Raw genomic sequence first — 18,835 nt, forward strand, 5'->3', positions numbered from 1 at the left:
GGGGATATCTAGATATACAAAACAAGTCTGCAACTACACTACAATGAGAACAGGGTGGGAGGAAAGGGTAACTAACTCAGTTTCTTTTATTGTCGTAGGCAGTGGGGGCTAAACTTTGGGAGGCATGTCAAAATTAGTCCTCAACCTTTCCCAAGTGCCACTCAAATCCCCTTGCGTCGCCCAGTCTGTTACTGTTTTCTGCCTCCTGTCCTACTGTTGCTTGTCCCCTCCCTGATCTGCCATGTACCACGTGCAGAGACTGTCTGTAGTGCATGTACCACAAGTTGGCTACTCCCGATCTGGGCTAAAGAGTGCAATCCTACTAGCTCGTATACTATTTCTTGCATGCTCTAAATGTGATTTAAGGATTCAGTATCATTAAAATGAATCCTCAAGTTTTATGGCATAGCCTTTTGGAAAGTCAGAGAAGGCAGCAGGCCAGCACTATTTGCATTTAAAAAAAAAAATGAAGATGCATATTGTATACGTCTCCTGCATGTGTGTGCGCATGTGCACACTCATCTTCTGCTATGAGGAGTTAGACTCAAATTTATCTTAATTTCTTGTCTGTATTACACTAAACCTTTTGCATAAATTTGCGGAGTTCACTTGCTGTATGCAGAAATAGCACTATAAAAATAAAATCAATGTTCCCAATTCTAACTCTGAATTCAACAAATATTAAATGACTCTTACTGAACTCGACCTCTTCCTTCCAGCCTCTTTATTCTGGTGAAAGTCTTTTTGAGAGGGAGCCAAATGGTCTTTAAAGGTGGTGGGTAGTTGAAGGACTTGCCTAGTAAGTGACTAAATCTGATCTTGGAGAGAATGAATGACCTTTTGCTCGGGTGGTCTTGAGAGGGAAATACTGCAATTACTGGCTTCTACATTCTACTTCCCATATAGCACAAAAAGAAAAAGTTATATCTGGCCAATAAGGAGATGAATCGGCGTTCTTACCTTCTCCTACTGGAAAGATTCTCGTCGCTTTCACTCATCACTAAGATTCGGCTGGACCCACCTTGACTGGCTTCATGCATCACTTCAATCTGAATTTAGATAAGCACATGCACATATTAAAGACACAGTTGCTGTTCTCTGGCTGCTTACCTTTTTATTTAAAAATAGGCAGTACTTTAAATATCTGAGCAAATAACATGGCAACTTCAAATGTGAAACATGAATAGAATATGTTATGTTATAAGCATCTGTATTTACCTCTGAATTGTTCTACTCTTTCCTGTTTTAAGAAAACGACTACTCTTGGTACCAGGACTTGGTTTCTTATGAATTTTTTTTTATTCTTTGATTTCATGTTATGGATCTATGCACTTATTATATAAGGAGCAACTCTTCAAGCTACTTTACCTCCCATGGTGTATTTCATGGTTGATTAATGGGTTCTCAAACATGATAACAATCATAAAGACAAGGTATGATATTATTTTTTTTTTTTTTTTTTTACTTCAGTTGAATGCAGATCATTTTCAAACCTCTAAAAGAGATGTGTGGTGCAGTACAAAGCGTTCCAGCATGCTGTTTCCCTTTGTGTCCTGGTAACTCTTACAAGAATAGCACGAAACAATTGTATGGTGGTGCTAATTAGGATGCTACAGCTACTTTAGATTCATAAAGTAGGACGCAGTGATTCAACAATCTTTGAGCTTTCCCCATATTGAACTATCACTTTGTCTCCTGTAGACTTAGAAGATGAAGTCACAACACTTTTCCATGGCACTTGGGGATGAGGTGACTATAGTGTATATATCAACTTTCAATAAAGTCACTGTGGAATACAGTCAGGCTGTTGGAGTTTGTCCTTTCTGGTTTCTAAAGACCATTGGCCAAGACCTGCTTTCAAGTACAGGTGTAGTTCTGTGGAATTCGCAGGGATTACTTGTGAAAAGACTGTTCCTCTAGTTCAGGGTTGGTAACGTAAGGTGAGGACAGAAGAGCAGCTCCCCATTGTAATTCCTGGTGCTTTGTAAATGCCACGAGTTACAGTGATCTCCCCAGACCCAACAGAAGTTTGCTGTTGGGTCCTGGGGGTTGGAGAATCCAGCTGCTGGCTGAGACGGCAGCTAGTCTCCTTTAGCAATACTCCTCCCAGCCCCGGTACTGTTGTCAAAATGGAAGTGGGGAGAGGAAGCAGAGGGAGCTTGTTCTGGGGTTATCCTAGCTGGCACTGGAGGGGACACCTCCCCCCCCAAATCTTTGCATTGGGGGAGGGCTCCAATCCACCTGCCCCACCCTCCAGCACTGGCTGAAAAAAACAAACAAACCCCAGACCAAACTCTCTCCACCCCCTTTCCCTATTTCCCGTTCTGAAAGCAGTTCCGGGGCTGGAAGGCTGTCCAGATGCAAGCTAGTGAAGCCACTCCATTTTGGAGCATCTTCATCTGAATCCTCATGCAATGAGGGGATTTTTGCAAGATCGGACCCTTTTTAAAGCGGTCTGCAGCCATGCGCTTCTGTTTAGTCATGGTTGTAGAGCATTTCAAGAGGTCAGATAGGGCAAAAATTATCACTTCTATCTGTGGTTATAGCTGGAGGACTTTGTTAGTGCTGGCACTTGAGGCTGGGTAATAAGGAAGGAGCTGTGCTTGGGGCCAGGCAGCTTCCAGCAACACCTAGGCTGCTGCCACTGCTGCTTCTCCCCAGCCTTCCAGCTCCAGTCTGACATCTGCAGGGGCAGGGACAATGGTGTGGGGGAGGGAGCTGCAACATAAATACAATTTGCAGATGCCTGGTCCCATTGCTGGGCCCACATCACATCTGGGAAGCAGGGGCAGTGCAGACACAGCTCCCAGCTACCTGGTCTCTTGTACTGCAAGAGCCACCCTGCCTGCCTCAGACCAGAGTTGGGTTGTTCTGGCCCAGGTCTTGTAAAATGTTATTGGCTTCTGCTTTAATAGATTAAATGCTTCCAGTCACCTTTAACTGCATTGCACTTAGAACTCCTGAGCGCCTTCTATGAAGGCCAAAGTCTTGTGTATTTGTGGAAGCACTTCCTTTTCTTTTTTGGCACTGACATTTCCCAATAGACAGTCTTCACATTGCCTGAACTAAATAGGATACCTGTACTCTAGGGGGAGTTCTTGCATGTGCTAGTCCTAGAAAGTGCTAATACTAAATGAATACGTGTCTTTGTATGCAGGTGCGCACACACATACCTAGATGCATAAAGCCCTGTAGCATGGCTGTTCCCAAAAAGACAGGAACATAAAACACTAGTCAGTGTTGGCTTTGATTTCAAAGATGCTAGGCCAGAGCTTTTTGACCTCCTCAGAGATCACTCAAATGCTGTTCTGGACAAGCAGATACATGCATCCAGGAAGTATTCTTCAGTTACAGACAATGTAGGTAATGCACAGGTTAGATTCTGATCCATGTTGAAGTGCCTTTGTACCACCTTGGAGCTAACTTTTTTAACTAACCTTTCTCCAGCAGCATAGAGATGTCAGAGCTTAAAGCCACTAGGGTGATCCATGGGAGCAGATGCAGTCAGGCCTAAACTGGCAAACAAGGATCTAGGCACTGCACCTGCCCCTGCAGTCTGCGCACAGCAAGGTAGTTAGTTCCCCAGTAACTGATGCAGCACTTCTAGAGGAGAGAGCGCTGACTGATAGGCAAACTGTGGGGAAAGCCTTGTCAAGTGGTATTTCCTATTTCTGTAGCTTCAGTTTTGACAAAAGTAAACTTTTAACCGGTTACTGTAACTCATTGTTTTACCAAACATACTTCCTCTCCTCTAAGTAGATGTGATCACTGAAGTGGTCAAAATTTTACAAGGCGTGCCTGTTAATGGGGAACAGCACCTTCTGTGCTCTTGGCTTTGTTTGCATGGCTGTAGAGCTGTTAAAGTATGTGTGCACCCTTCTCTCTATCTGGATATCAATGCAGGGGGTAAATCCTGGCCATGCCCACTCAGCGTAAGGGTGATGACCCCTAGCTGCCATGCCCGTGGCTCTATTTTAGGTCAGTCAATCCAGCAGAGGGTCAGGCTGGTAAAAACTGACAACGTTTACATCTCGACCATCCCTCTGTCCAGCCCAGGACTGCAGCTCAGAACCAAGTCCCATCTACTTGCTCCTGTTCTGGGCACGTCCAATCCTGGCAATTAGGCAGTGATGCTGGCTTGGTTCTGAGCATAGGCAGAAAGATGGCCTGATGGCTCCTTCCTCTCATGAGACAACTTCATTTCAAAGCTATTTAGCCAGGGACATGCTCTGCCACATGCTTTGTTGTCCTGCCCACCATTTGTGTATTCCAACAGCTAGGCTCCCCAATGCCATGCTAGGCAATACTGCATTTTTCATGTATACAACCCACATCTCGCTCCTCCCAAATCAGCTTTCCCCCCCAAAAAACAAACAAACAAACAAAAAACTGGAGTGCATGTACTCAGTGGTGAAGCTGACTTACTGACTAGGATAGAAGCACCCTGCATTGATTGCTGCTCCACAGTGCAGCAGCTGTTGTACTGCTTTTCAGGAAGCTAAGGGAGTCAGTTGACTTAATGGCTTGTTCTTCATTCCAGAAGTGATAATGATTGTCTCTCCTTTTTTAAACGATCCTGATTGTTCAACTACTCAAGCTAACCTTTCTTAACACAGCTTTACTCTGTTAGCTGCTCCCAGTCTCTCTTCCTGTTTCACAGTCTGGGAGAGACTAATTCATTCCAAAATCATAGATCCACCTATGAAGACCTGTCTTCAAGTTGAGCAGGAAAGGGAGAGTGAGCTAACTGAAGATTAGGCTCTGTCTTTTCTCTATGTAGCCATAACTCTGGGGACCACCCCCCAAACCTCCTGCCCTTTTCATTCTGCCTTTCAAAAGTTAGGAGTATGTTATATTCCAAGACTTGTTGCATGTGAGAGTACGGTGGTACACTGGGCAGTTCATAGCAAAATTGGCAATGGACAACTCCTTTTGTAGGTACATAGAACAGTCAGATTACAACTAATTACCTTAAAAAGAAGTTTCTCTTTTTAAATCGTGCTGTTTGCTCTGACTTAACTTTTTAGTAGGTGGCCAAAAAGCAATTCTGAGCCATTTCGTTTCCCAGGCGGTCCTAGTTGTGCATAGGGAAAACTTTTCAAACAGATCAAGGAATGCCTGTGTAGCCTCTTAGGAAGAACGTGCCTAGCAGTCATGTGAGAAGTGAATTTCAATCCAGATCCAAACTTGCCTCTTAGCTTGGGTGGGGTAAAGACCCACCTTTTGACGTTCTAGTGAATGTCTAGGTTTTAGTGCATGTGTACTACTGTACCATCACTGCGCTTCAAGTACTGAGAGGCCACAGTGGCTCCCAATTCTTTCAAGTTCCAGGAAGAGCAAACCTAATATGGGTGTGGGAGAGAATCTGATATGGGAGAGGAGAAAGAAGAGGACAATTTACAACTAGTTCTGTTGTAAGCGCATCACCAGGGAGGCCTCTGTGCAGTGTCATAATTCTGCATGCTACGTAGCAGCTTGAGAAACAGGAACTGGCTTTGCTGGGGTGACAGTCCCATGTCTGTGAATAATCCCTACTTCCTGGAACATTAAAATGCTTAGCCATACAGCAAGTACACGGACAGCAGTCAGTGGTTTTGGGTGCAGCAAAGGGGAGAGGTTTTGAACTGGAGGTGGGCTGGAGGCTGCTTGAAGATGTGGAGTTAAAAAAAAAACAAAAAACCCAAAAAACCCCACCAAAAACAAGCCAACCCCCCCCCCCAAACAAACAAAGAAATAACTGCCATTGCCAACTTGATGTTGTTTTTAGATTTAGCTTTTCCTGCAGTGACCCACGGATGTACAGAACAAGTTAACTGATATAAGTCAGTAAAAGCAGCATGTGTGGTGGGATGGACTGCCCGTGCATTTGCCACCTTTCAGAAGCCCAGAATCCGAATAAAATGAACCAGCCCCCCCTTTTTGGTTTTGCTACTGCCTTCTGGCCCCCAGCTGTTCATGTTTCCTCACTGCTCCAGTTGGTGACCTTGCTTGCTATTGCTCTTTTCCAGTGAGCACCCAGAAACATGCAAGGTGCTGTACAAAGTATGCCTCGTTCCTACTCTGGAAAGCTTGCAAAAATCGCAGCCTGACTTTGAGGAAAGAGCAAAGGAAGACGCTGTAGGAGGAAACCTAATGCTATGAATAGGAGAATGTAGGTATGCAACAAGTGCTATCGCATCCACCTTAATTTGTTTTCAATTCCTTTTTATATCTGGGAGTGGATAGGGATCTGTGGAGGTCTACGACTTGATCTGTGTGGCTACTGCTAACGAGAGGAAATGCAGTCGTAGTGGAGGAATGGGGTGGAATTGTAACAACACAAGACAAAGTTTCCACTTGTGCAGAAAGTCTGCCTCAAACCAAGCCTTTCAGAGTACGAAGTGATTTTTGGGTTAATAATGAGGTAGTATTTTACCTAAGGAAAAGGATTCCCTTTCCTTAAGGGAAGACGGTGTTACAAGTTGGTTTTAAAAGCATAAGAGAAGGAAGAACTGCAACTGCTACAGGGTGCAGTGCGCTGTGCCCTCCTTAATAACATGAGTTGGCATGTGGGTATTGTTCCTGTGCTCCATAAGCTGTTTCTGGAATATACTGATGAATTTCGTCTCCAGCTTCAAAGCCTGAAATAAATTGGGCACCAAGGACATTCCCCAAACCCATCTGTGGACCTAGACTAGAAAGCTCCCTTCTCTGATCTTTCTTTCCTTTGTGCAGCAACAAGCAGCAAAGCCATTTGTATGTTAAATGCATGTTAATAAAATGATTATTTTTGGCTTTGGGGTAAGAAATCTCACTTGAAAAATATACTGAATAAATAGCATCTTGGAGGGACCGGGTTCTGGCCCTCATGGGTACACTGTCAGGCTCTGAACTGAACAGTACATGTGTTTTGCAGCTTAAGAGAACTTTTTTTCCTAAAATGGGAATCTTATTATGATACCTTTTTCCTATGCTCAGTGCCTTGAGTAGGGTATTCAAGGCACACTTGTAATACATGAAATGTGAGCAAGTTCCTCCCCAAAGGAACTTCAGATTGGCTTCAGAATGGATTGTGTTGCTGATGGTGTATTTATACTCATTTAAATGAAGAACATTCAAAACCAACGAAGGATGTAGAAGTGTGGCACAGGGAATCTTTGAGATCTTTTAAAAAGTCACTTTTGTCATACCAAACAGTAACATCGGGAACTAATCTGAAAACATGTTCTTACCTTAATTCCACCTTTGGTCTTCTTAATGTTTTTCTTTTTTGACAAGTCTGCTTCAGAGATGGACTTTGGAGGACAAGGAATTTCTGCTGATCTCCTGTTGGTGGCTGTAGAAAACACGAGAGATTGACATCAGAGGTCCAAATCTTAATTCCTACTGAAAAAAATTAAACACCAAAAGTTCCAGCGCCGCAAGTAAGAACTAAGATTCAGCCTGAAGTGTACTGTCCAGTGCCTGACCGTTTAGTTACCACAGTCGTACATAATAGAAAGGGGAATGGATCAGCACATCATTGCAAGGTGGTCATATGCAACAGTTTTTTAGGTTTTAGCTCTGAACACACCACGTGCCTGTGCACAATTAGTTCAGTTTTGTAGGGTGACTTTCTCCCAGAGTGACTTGCACCATGCAGGGCTGTATGCTACCAATCTGCTTTAGTTTGACACTGATGTAAAGGTGGCCATGTGTCTGTACCCACAGGTGAGCTGATCATAACCTTTAGAAAGCCCAAGAATAGAGAGTTGAATTTAACTCTCCAGATACAACAAGACTACTTCAATTCTAATCAACAGAGAATTCCCAACTCATTTAAGAGAAACTTTTTTCATGGCAGTCAACAGGAGGGATGCTCGGTTGGGTATGACAGAACTGAACCCCCAAGGCAAAGATATGAGTACTGCCACAACTTTTATACCAGCTCTTCAGTGAAGAACAGGAGTTAATTTGATGAGGCTTTCTTTTTCATGCTAACCCGCTCTTTCATTTGTCAGTGATAAACAGTGTTGCAGCTATGCAGAATACATCTTTATGTCAATGGTCTTGGGGAACAAGACTGTTTTAGCAGAATAAGGATTGCATATGAGTAGTGCTTTGATGCATCTTGGCATTCAATCCCTTAGTTTATATCAGATGCCTTCCTACAAAGCTCTGTCAGGGGCGATTGTCCTTTTGATCACCATCCTAAGTGTAATGTGGAGAGTTTTCCCAACAGCCCTGTTATAATCGGGTCATTTTCACTTGTGTGGCTCCTATGTCTGAATGTGGCTGTTGCCTGTACGGTTTCCCTGATGGCGGTGGAAAGGGGATCTTTATTGTTATAACTGGGGGATAAAGCCGTGCTGTAAAGACCTGTTGTTTGTAAGGTTTCAGCACATGGATAGGTCCCAAGAGTGTCATCATGTAGTGGCCCGAGATGCATTTTGCCGTCTGTGTAATGGTTATGAACCTGAGGAGACCACAGTTTCACAATAGCTCCCATTGTGTAAGGCTTGTTTAGCTTGGCTCACAGTGACTGAAACTTATGGCTGCCAATGAACTAACTGATGCTACTGGAAAATAATCAGCAGCAACTTGCCCACATGTCCTGTGGCTGCCGTCCAAACTAAAATGAGCTAGCATGTGCTGAGGGCAGGGGATACCTTAATTTCACGCTTGCCTCATGGTATTATTTCTGTTACTCTTTTGTCCAGCTTGATTTTTTTTTTTCCCCCCCTCCCCCCACACAAGTCAATGATCTCATACAACCAGTAAATGTCTGTGTTTTAATAAAATAAAATAAACATTTGTCATGTTTATCCCTGAATGCCAGACAGATTAAGGCAGAGTTGCACATGCTGTTGGAAACAAATCTGGATCCCAGATGACATGGTGAAAGCAGGTCAGCGAGAGGTGACAAGAAACAATATTGCTCCTATTCTACTCTGCAGTCCCTTCAGCACTGGCCCTGGGGAGGTTTCCTAGTTAAATATCCTTAAAAGCCTTCCTAGAAATAGGAAAGCTAGTATTTTGGGGTGTGCTTGCTGATGTTTAAATGCCTCTTGGAGGAAAGGTGCAGTAGTAGCTATCTTAAGCATTGGAGTTAGAGGCACGGCCTCTGAATCCAAACTTCCTAGACCTTAAATGCTGGAGGCTGCAGCATTAGCAAAAGCCCTGGTCATACCCAGTTCACTCTCCCTTTCAGCATTCGCTCTCTGCCCCTGGGTGACAGATGCTGAGCAAGATGGACCTATGGTCTGACCCAGTAAATGGCAGTGCTTATGTTCTCCATAGAAAGGCAGCTCTGTGCCCTGTGTGGCAGCAGCACATGGAGCAGTGGCAGCAGCTGGGCTGGTGATGGTGGTGACCAAGCTGACAGTGGCAACAGCTGCTATTTTTGTGACTGTGATGTATGGCTCATAAGCTGTATGTGTAATTGTAAGAGTTTACTTCCTTCCTGAGGGCTGGCATGACAGCATCCCCAGGAAGTTGTCAGCTGTCTTGGTGTAAATTCATTGTTGCAATAAAGCCCTTCTGAGAGCTATACGCGCCTTTTCCTGAGCTATGATAGAGTAGACGTCTGTCAGCACCCCATGTGCTAACTCATGGTGCTTTACGTAAAGTGCCATGAGTCAAAGCGCACGCCTCCCCCCAGCCCAACAGATGTTCACCTGTTGGGTTGGGGGCGAGTGGTGGGATCGAGCCTGCCTACCACTGAGGAGGTGGGGGCATGGCAGGGAGCCACAAAATAGCAGGGGGACTCCAAACCACCTGCCCCCCCTTCCAGCTCAGGCCAGGCAAACCCCAGCTGGCAGCTCCCTCCCCTTCCCGCTCCCTTCCTGCAGACAGCGGTGGGGGCACGTCAGCCCAGCCCTGATTTACCCCATCAATTAACCCCAGGGAACACAAGTTCTCTAAGACACTCCAGAGTGGAGCACCTTTATCTTAACCCTCATTTGATGAGGGTTAATTTGTTGTATGTTCAGTCACTTTAAAAGTGCTGTGTAGCCTTGCGTGTGCATCACAGCATAGCTTTAAAGCTCTTTTCAGGGGGCGATCATTTGATCAATGTAACTGCTGTCTGCTCCCATGGTGTTAGGAGCAGATGAACCCTGCCACCAACAGGAACACAAATATCAGTCGGCAATCGGATGTTTCCTAAATGATAGACCAAACTCCAGTGGCAGCTGAGTCCAGCTCAGGGCAGAGGCTGGCCACGGAGACGATGCAGCCAGCTAAAGTTACACCACCAGAACAGTTCGATTTCCAAACCCCTGGAATGTAGGTTCGATGGAGCAGATGTTTTAATCACTTCAGGGAAATGTCAGATCTGGACAAAGAGTCTGAACCTCACCCAGTAGGTACTCTTATCTACTCAGTGGGGGGGTCAGGCTGATGAAATTCTGATATCGCTGCCTCTCACAAATGCAGAGAAAACCTGCTCTGCTTTGGGATTTACTACAACAATCGGCCTTCAATTAGATCAAATCAATACTCAGCTGATCCCTGATACTAGCCCAATACAATCCAGTGTGAGAAACACGTATTGCAGCAGATGCTTCATCCTATGGACATCCCATGGTGTGTTACAACAACATCAAGAAGCTGGCCATATTGCCTTAGTTTTGAGTGCTTGATCCACCTGAAACTCGTTAGGCACAAATAGAAAAAGCAGCAGTAGCAGTTGCATGTACATGTGCTTGATGTAGAACTTTCCTCCTTGGCCTGGCTTTTACTGTACAAATGGATCATGAGCCACTCATGTCCCTGTTAGGAGACAAATGTCTTGATGAACTCCCACCAAGAATCCAGGGATTTTGCGTCGGGATGCTGAAATTCGCCTACAATATTGTATGCGTTCCTGGGAGAGTTACAGGCAGCTGATATACTTTCTAGGGCACCATTATGGACACCACGGCCTCTGGAAGAACTCCACCAAGAGGAAGATGTCGCTGTTTATGTGGATGTTATTGCCGAGGGGATACCCACGTCTCATTTCATGACAGACGAGGACCCGGGAAATTCAAGAAGCTGATCCTTTCTGCCAGAAGAGAAAGAAGTACTGCTTGGAAAGATGGCTGACAAGTTCCTGCTGATGTCGTCATGCCATGCCAGAAAGGGAGTTAACCTGTATTACTACAATATTCCGTATTATTTCTTTAAATGTCATGACTTTGTATGCCTCCCCTGGCACCACGCTTGCTTCGGTATGGGTTCCTATTCGGAACGACCAGGTCACCAGCCAGCAGAGCTGTCGTGCTCTTCCTCCCAGGTTAGTCTAGTGCCCACTGCTGTCGCGTTGCACAGACATAAGTGTCCACCCCACACATCAGTGCCTTCTTCACACCCCCACCTCCACCTTCGTTATGCTATTCTCTCCATATTTTGCTGTCCCAGTATAAAGCTGTATCTAAAGCTCAAAGATGCTGCAGCCCTACAGCTCCTACTGAGTCCTGTCCACTCTTCTTCCTGGAAGGCTGAGGGATGGTCCTGATGACAAAATGAGCTGTCCCAGGACAAAATGAACAGTTCCCAGGACAGAGCTGGGATTCGGCTGCCGAGTCCTTTTGGGGTTTTGTGTATCTTTGTATTACAAGACTGAGTTGGGATTTTTGAAGCCCGTTTCCAACCAGATGCCTTCTCGTGCTCTGGAGAATATGGGAGGGGTAGCCATGCTTCCTACTCTAGGGGGTCGGACTTGATGATCTATTGAGGTCCCTTCCGACCCTAACATCTAACATCTATGAATCTAAGCCACATATCAAAATCTTCTTGGGATAGGGAGCCACAGAGGGCATAAGGGAGGCTCTAGGGGACAGGAATGAGCAAAGCCAGGGAGGAGTGGAGCAGAAGATCAGTAGAGAGTCTACAGGAAAGGCCCAGCTGGGCAAGAAGTCTCAACCTGTGAAAAGGGGTTATGGCCCCTCTGTAATGGGATATAGTGCATTGTGCACAGGACAGGTTGCTGCATTCGACAGTTGCTGTTCCTTGCGGGGCAATGATCAAGCAGCCTTTTATGCGGAACAACATTATTTCCTTAGGTTTCTGCTGTCTGCCTGTATACATTTCACACCCAAGGTCTCTCAGTTCAGGCCAGGATCTGCCCTTTTGTCCCCTCTTTGTAGAGATGCAACAACTGTCTTGTCATGAAAAAAAAGTTTCAGAAGAATCAAAACACCTTCCTGTGAGAAGCTGCGACGTGATCAAAAAGCGATTTCTTTTTTGGTCAAGTGCGCTTCATGAAAATCGATCTCGGGAACAGTACGCAGTACAGGGCCCTGCTGAGATGAACTGGGCTGGAGTCAGATTACGTTGTATTCCTTTTCTAAAGTCCCTTGTATGAAAAAAAGAAGAACATAAAGGGAAGGAATTAATTTTATGAAACCCGAGTTGTGCCTCAAATAGAATCATCCAGTTTCAACTAGTTTGGGCTAATTGTTTCCCTGAGAAGGTATGATTAACACTCCTAAAAAATCCTGGGGGGGAGGAAATTGGTTATGGCTCAAAGATCTTGCCCTTGACTTCAAGACTCCAGCAGTTCCAACCGAGTCAGAAAAGAGAGCAGGGGACGTGTAGTTTAAAGGTAAGAAGTTCATTAAAAATCTCACCACGGTTTGCCCTCTGACTTCCCAGCTCCTTGCAGTCAGCTATGACTGCTAACTCCATAGTGGATGCACTGCTGTAGTTTAAGATGGTGTAAGCAGGAGGAGCAGATGGAAGAAATGAATACTGTACCATAAACTTAAAGCCAGTCCCTTGACTTCAGAGAGCTGCATCTGCCCCTACCAGCTTAACTGTGTGGATTCAGAACAGAAAGTCTTCTGATACGTAATCGACTACGTTCCGATCAGTTGACGTGCTCTAGCCCAGTAGTTTGCAACCTGCCGCCCAATCGGCACACTGCTACGGCCCATGTGACATCCTGTTAAATGGATATGTGGGAAGTAAATGGTGTGGGTGCAACCCACATCGCATATTAAATGCATTCTCCCATTGCTAGTTAGAGATGCACTAATAACTAGTTATTAAAATTAAGTATAATAATTTTGCTACATTACTTTGTTTAAGACCTTCTTGGGGGGACTCGCCTGCATTTTATACACCATAATATGGTATCTGATAAGGTTACAGATTTCAAGCCCTTTAGTAATATCATTGTACTTTACACTCCAAATGGCTGTTATTAAAAGCTTTGCGCCAGCTACTTGTTGCTAAAGAATAACCCAAAAAGTTTGCCAGAAAAAAATCACAGAATCATAGAAAAACGGGGTTTAGTCCAACCTGCTGCTCACGGCAGGATCATTTTTGTCAAAACTGTCCCAGGCAAGTTTTTGTCTAACCTGGACTTGAAAACTTCAAGTGCTACTGCTTTAGGTAATCTCTTCCAATGCTGAATCACCCTCATGGTCAGAAACTGCTTTCTAATATCTAGCCTACATCTCCCCTGTTTCCTCATTCCTTATAATGGGTGTAAATTGGTGATATTTTTCAGGCCTGTTTCATTCTCTTGGCCTGAACCCAGGACAATTTTAATTTAAACCAGTCATACATGTGCTGAATAATATAGCAGCGATCACAAAGCTTTGGTGAGAACCATTGTACTCATGTTTTCTTCCCTTTCCCCTCTGCTCAGAGAGTTATATGGGGAGGAAGTAAGTTGTGATGCAGCCAGTGGATGCATCCTCGTGGACCGCTGGTGGAGAAGACTCCAGACTCTACTCGCTCCTCACCATATCCTGCGGAGTGGGAGACGAAGGGGCTCAGTGCATGCAGGAAATGATAAATAAGTGTAAAAGAGCACACTCTCCCCGCTCTGCTCCTCCATAGGAAGAGCTATGATCTGGCTCTTTGAGTCCCATGAAAATAACCTGTGTCTGCAGTCTCGACATGCCTGAGTGGTGTGTGGGGCCAGCAAGAGGAATTGCTCTTAATAATAACATAATTATTTGGCTTAATAACAGGATATTAAGGTCCAGATCTGAATCCCTTCACAAGTGCCTAGAGGTCCTCTGAGCAGCTCCATGGATTTCAAGGAATAAGATGCTACACAGTGGGCACATCTACAAGAGACATTTACTGAGGAGTAGAGCAATTAGCTGTGCAGTAAAGTCTCGGTATCTACACATGCACCCCTATTAGGCTGGAGTAAACTGGCTGGGGCATGAGGGTGCTTCAGGGTGGGGGCTGCCTGCCGGCTAGCCCAATGCTGAAGCATCCTTGTGCCCCAGCCAGCCCTTCTGCAGCACGCTGAGCCAGGGGGAGCAGTCCCAGGCTGGCACGCTAATCCCTCGTGGCCCCTGCCAGCCAGAGCTGCTCTGACCCGGCTCAACATGCTGCACTCCTGGGAGCACATTCAAACAGCAATAAGCACTGGAGTTTATTGCTTTGAATTGATTGCACATGTAGTGATATCTTTTATTGGACCAACTGTAAGGTTGGTACAGCTTTTGGGTATCATAGTTTGGGGGCCTGAGGAAGGGTCCTGTGATACCCAAAAGCTTGCCTATATCTACACCAACCATAGAGTTTGTCCAATAAAAGATACCACGCACAAGAACTCTTGCCTTTGCATCTCTCCTGGACCTTCAAGGCAACATCACCTCGACGCTACTGAGAACAATGGAGACTTCACCCATAAAAGGAGTGCAGATTATGACCCTTCATGAGATAAGTCTTCTAAAAGAAAATGATAGTTTTACACAGACTTTGCTGTGTGATACGTGCCCTGTGGCTGCAAAACTGAAAAGCATCTTTTTCCCTCGTGCTCTCTTTTTGATATAAATATTTTGATGTGTAAAAATCAGTGTTTCCCAAGAGCCATTAATGGAATTCACATCTGTTTGCCTTTCCTGAGTCGACTAATCTCTTTGCTGCGTTTCTCCCTGTCTCTTCTGCAGCATATCCTTCTTTTATCCTCAGTCCAGATGTTAATCATTAGTCAGCGTTCTGCATTAGTGAGTGTGAGGAATGCCAAAAAGGGATCCAGTGAGATGGAGCTTGTTTAGGTTTTATTATTTAAAGGCCTGAAAAGCTTCCAGCTGTGTTCTCCCAAAGGAAATCAATGTTCCAATCCACTTTCCAAGACACCTTTAGTATGAGTCACTATTTTGCATCTGACATGCTGGGATATGTATCATTTGTTTAGTGAGCTTGCCGAGATTCTCCCGACTTCCCAACTTGAATCTCAGCAGCATTTTGCATCTCTATACCACGCAGACACACCGCATTCAAAGAATGTTATAGCTGCAAAGGCAAGCCCTCAGAGGCACACAAGGAGATTATCAGAGCAGCCTTCTTGGATGAATGCCTTATGAAACCATCATTAATTACAGGATTGCCTATTCTTTTGGTCCATTTGTTGAACTCTGCCACATGCGCCATATCAGTGGTTAGTACACAATTTATTCAATATTTGGATTTATCCTCATTATTCAGTGGGTGACCTCAGGCCTTATTGACTGCACTATGCAAACTTGTTCTAAAGATTTCACATGGGTTTCTCTGTGTTGCTTGCAATTCTGGAATCGGGATGCTTCACAAATAGCCCTTGATTTATTTTTGCAATACCTCTCTAGGACGAGGTATGGCTTTTAGATCGTAGAATCATAGAAAATTAGGAGGTCATCTAGTTCAACCCCCACGTAGATCATCCCAGCCAATGTCACTTTTGGATGGGAAAGTGAACCATGAAAATTAAGTGCAAACGGATCTGCTGTTTTGGACAGCTTGATTTGAGATTCCTGAGATCTTAATTTTCACAGTAATTAGTATCATGTAGTATATATTGGTATATTCAAATGATCAGGGAGGTTGCTTGACTCTGCAGCCATTTACTGAAGGGTTTTTGGGGTATAGTTTTCTACATTTCCTTTAAAAAAAAATACTTAAAAAGCAAAATTTCTATTAGGAGGCATCATATTGACAACCACATAGGTCATCGGCAGGGTTGGAACAGTTAGACCTCCCTCTTCCGTCCTCACCACAGACCTGTGCTACAAGAGGTAACAGAGCCCTCGACACCAGAGGCAGGCTTTCCTGTCTGGGTGGCCCAGCACTATAGGAAGATGAGACATGAGTTTTGTCAGTGGGCTCCAGAGATATTTGCTGGCAGGGAGGAAAGGAATCTTAGGACAGTTCGCTGCCAAAGTTTAACCAGTTTCTGCTGAATAGGTGTGAACCGAGATTCTTCTCAAAAGTCTGACCAAATTTGGACATTTCGAGAAGGAAGAGCAGAAAGGACTTCCCAATTGCAAAAGCAATCCCTTCCCCCAGCCTGACAATTTCCAGCCCTTTTGCTGAAGCACAGAAGTGCTGTATCTTCTCTACTATATATTGGGAGATCTTTTTTCTTTTTTTACATGGCCAAATCATCCATTTGTTCACAGAAAATGCTGACCTATTTTTGCTGAAACGTTCCAAAACAAGTTCAGCCATAGACCGTCAACTGGCCAGAGGGAAAATGTCACCCCAGAGTGTTCAAGTGTGGCAAAAGTACAAGCAGCTGAAAACAGGGTCTCATAAAGGGAAGGGTCAGGCCATGTTAAGTACAGTCGGTAATAACAGCTCAGCCTATAATACTTGGTAACTTCCTGCGTTCCTTCCCAACATGTTCGATAATCTCTGGCTTGACTTCAGTGGATCTATGCCAGTTTACAGCAGTTGAGCAGCTTTGTACAGGAATCTTGTTTAATCCTGAAATGCAGCCTGTAAAAACAGAGGCGGCACATCAAACATGTCTCAAGCACTGCGATAATTGGAAGAAACCATTTGTTTCCTTGTCAAGCAGGAGACTGGGCTAGATCGGTGGATCTTGACCTTTTTTGTACCAGGACCTGTTTGTAAACGTCAGTGGGCAGTCCCGAACCAGTGCCCCCCACCCCTAGACCCCAGCCCCCCAGTGTGTGGGGCAGGGGTTGGGTGTGTGGAGGTGTAGGGCATGGGAGAGCCCCAAGCAGCCCCTGGCAGGCTGGGACACTGCCAGCCTGCAAGGGAAGACCGGTGGTTTCCCATGTTTTTCTGCTTTAAAAGTGATTCCATTTTTAAAGTTTGTTCGTGACCCTTTCTTGTATTCTTGCAACCTACTTTTGGGTTGTGACCCACGGGTTGAGAAACGCTGGACTAGATGACCTCTCAAGTTCCCTTCCAGCCCTACTTCCCTACGATTCTGAGACTCTCTATGACTCATGCTGTCTCTCTTTCTTATCACACTCAAGAGACAGATATTCCACCGTCCATAACGCCTCGACAAATCCCACTGGAAATAAACAGAATAGCCTGAGCATAATATGCATTTCTATGTAGACTTAAAATAATAACAAGAAAGATTTATAGGGCACCCTGGCTTAGTTACCACAGAAAAGGTCAACACAGGGCTCCTGTATCCTTGAGGGTTGGTCTCAAATTTCAGGGTGAGGAAGTGTACAGAGGCAAACTCCCATCAAGGCCAGGGAGGAAGTGGAAAGAAATTTCCAACCCCCTTCATCAAGCAACATGTCCATTCAAATGAATAGTCATCTGATTTTATTATGCAGATTAATTCAGCCGGATTCCTGTGCACTGTTCATACAAGCATTTCTTTTTCATTTCGTGTAGAGGAGACACCTTAAAATCAAGTCAGTCCACTGAGGGGCTTCATACTTGGCCATGCACACCGGTTCAGCTCCTTCCTTGAGCACCCTGCACTGCCTCTCCCTTGTTTTTGAGGGTCAGACTGGGAAAATGGTCAATGTTTTGTTCTGGAAAGGGCAACTGTCTTTCTATTCCCAAAAGCTTGCAGAAAAGGACAGTTTTCTTGTGATTTCCCAGTTGGTCTAATAAAAGGTATCATTTTGGAACCAAGAGTTCTAGTTTTTTGTACGTCTTCTATATTAGCACATAAAAAGCATTTTTGGATTCTATTTTCTTTGCTGAGGGAGACTTGGAAAATAGTCAGATGTTGCGCTTCTATGGGAGCTGGTGTAGATATGCTGTCTATGAAACAAGCATCCGGCTTTCTGGCCCCCAGGTGCTAGTGACACCATTTTAGTTTATTTGTCTGCCTCCTTTTTTGCATGTCTGTGAATACCATCGCTTCCTCTGAGCACGCTCTGCTTTGCAAGTAATCGAGAATAGCCTGGTGCATCCTACGCCACAAATATTGTCTTCCATAAACAATGATGTTGGCTTCTCTTTCTTGTTTCCCCAGTTGGCCCTCAAGAAATCCTGCTGATATAGAGGCCCCAATTCTGAAGCCTGACCTACGCTGGTGGCCTTGTGTGACCAAGTTGGAATCCCATTTACTAGACCGTCTGAGTGACTCACCACAAAGATCAGGGCCAGAACGTGTAACAAGGCCAGAAAAAAATTGTCTATGAGATATAAATGATCCTCCTACTAAGACACGGGAGTTCTAGTTGCAGTAGTGCAGGCCTGGGAGTACAGATCTTCGTCATATTATTAAGGAAAATCAGTAGAAAACAGCCATAAGAAACAGGAACTTGATTACCTCATCTTCAGAGTATGATGCTTAGAAGAAAACCTTAGGGGTCAAAATTTCTCAATGCTCCTTTCCACCATAACCCAGATTCACTGTGTAAATTGCATGAATCACTTCACTTCCCCATCCCTCCACTCACCCTCTGCAGAGAAGTAGTAGCAATACTTAACACTCAGATGTTGAAATGTTTGTGAAGAGTGCTGAGATGAAAGACCCAGGAGAAATCCAAAGAATGACTATCTGGAGAAGACTACTAGAGAAGATAGAAGATACCATTTCAAAAGCTCAGTCAATACATATAGCCCAGGACAATTAACCTAACAGTGATACTTGTATTCCAAGCTGAGGAAATACTGAAGAAAGTGTGGCAAGGTGTTTAATTTTTAGGGCCCCATC

General features: G+C 44.6%; 1 protein-coding gene across 10 annotated transcripts in view; it reads right to left on the minus strand.

The window, feature by feature from the left end:
• Nucleotides 1-18,835, minus strand: part of MCF2L2 (MCF.2 cell line derived transforming sequence-like 2) — a 261,747-nt gene that overhangs the window by 116,417 nt on the left and 126,495 nt on the right. For all 10 annotated transcript variants that reach the window (XM_059731182.1, XM_059731185.1, XM_059731181.1 and 7 more), the window contains 2 exons: nt 7,212-7,315; nt 961-1,049 (listed from right to left, as the gene is read on the minus strand). In XM_059731182.1, the coding sequence (XP_059587165.1) occupies nt 961-1,049; nt 7,212-7,315 (193 nt within the window). The remainder of the gene's footprint in view (nt 1-960; nt 1,050-7,211; nt 7,316-18,835) is intronic.

Source organism: Alligator mississippiensis, chromosome 7 (genome assembly GCF_030867095.1).
Source record: "Alligator mississippiensis isolate rAllMis1 chromosome 7, rAllMis1, whole genome shotgun sequence".
NCBI classification, from domain to species: domain Eukaryota; kingdom Metazoa; phylum Chordata; order Crocodylia; family Alligatoridae; genus Alligator; species Alligator mississippiensis.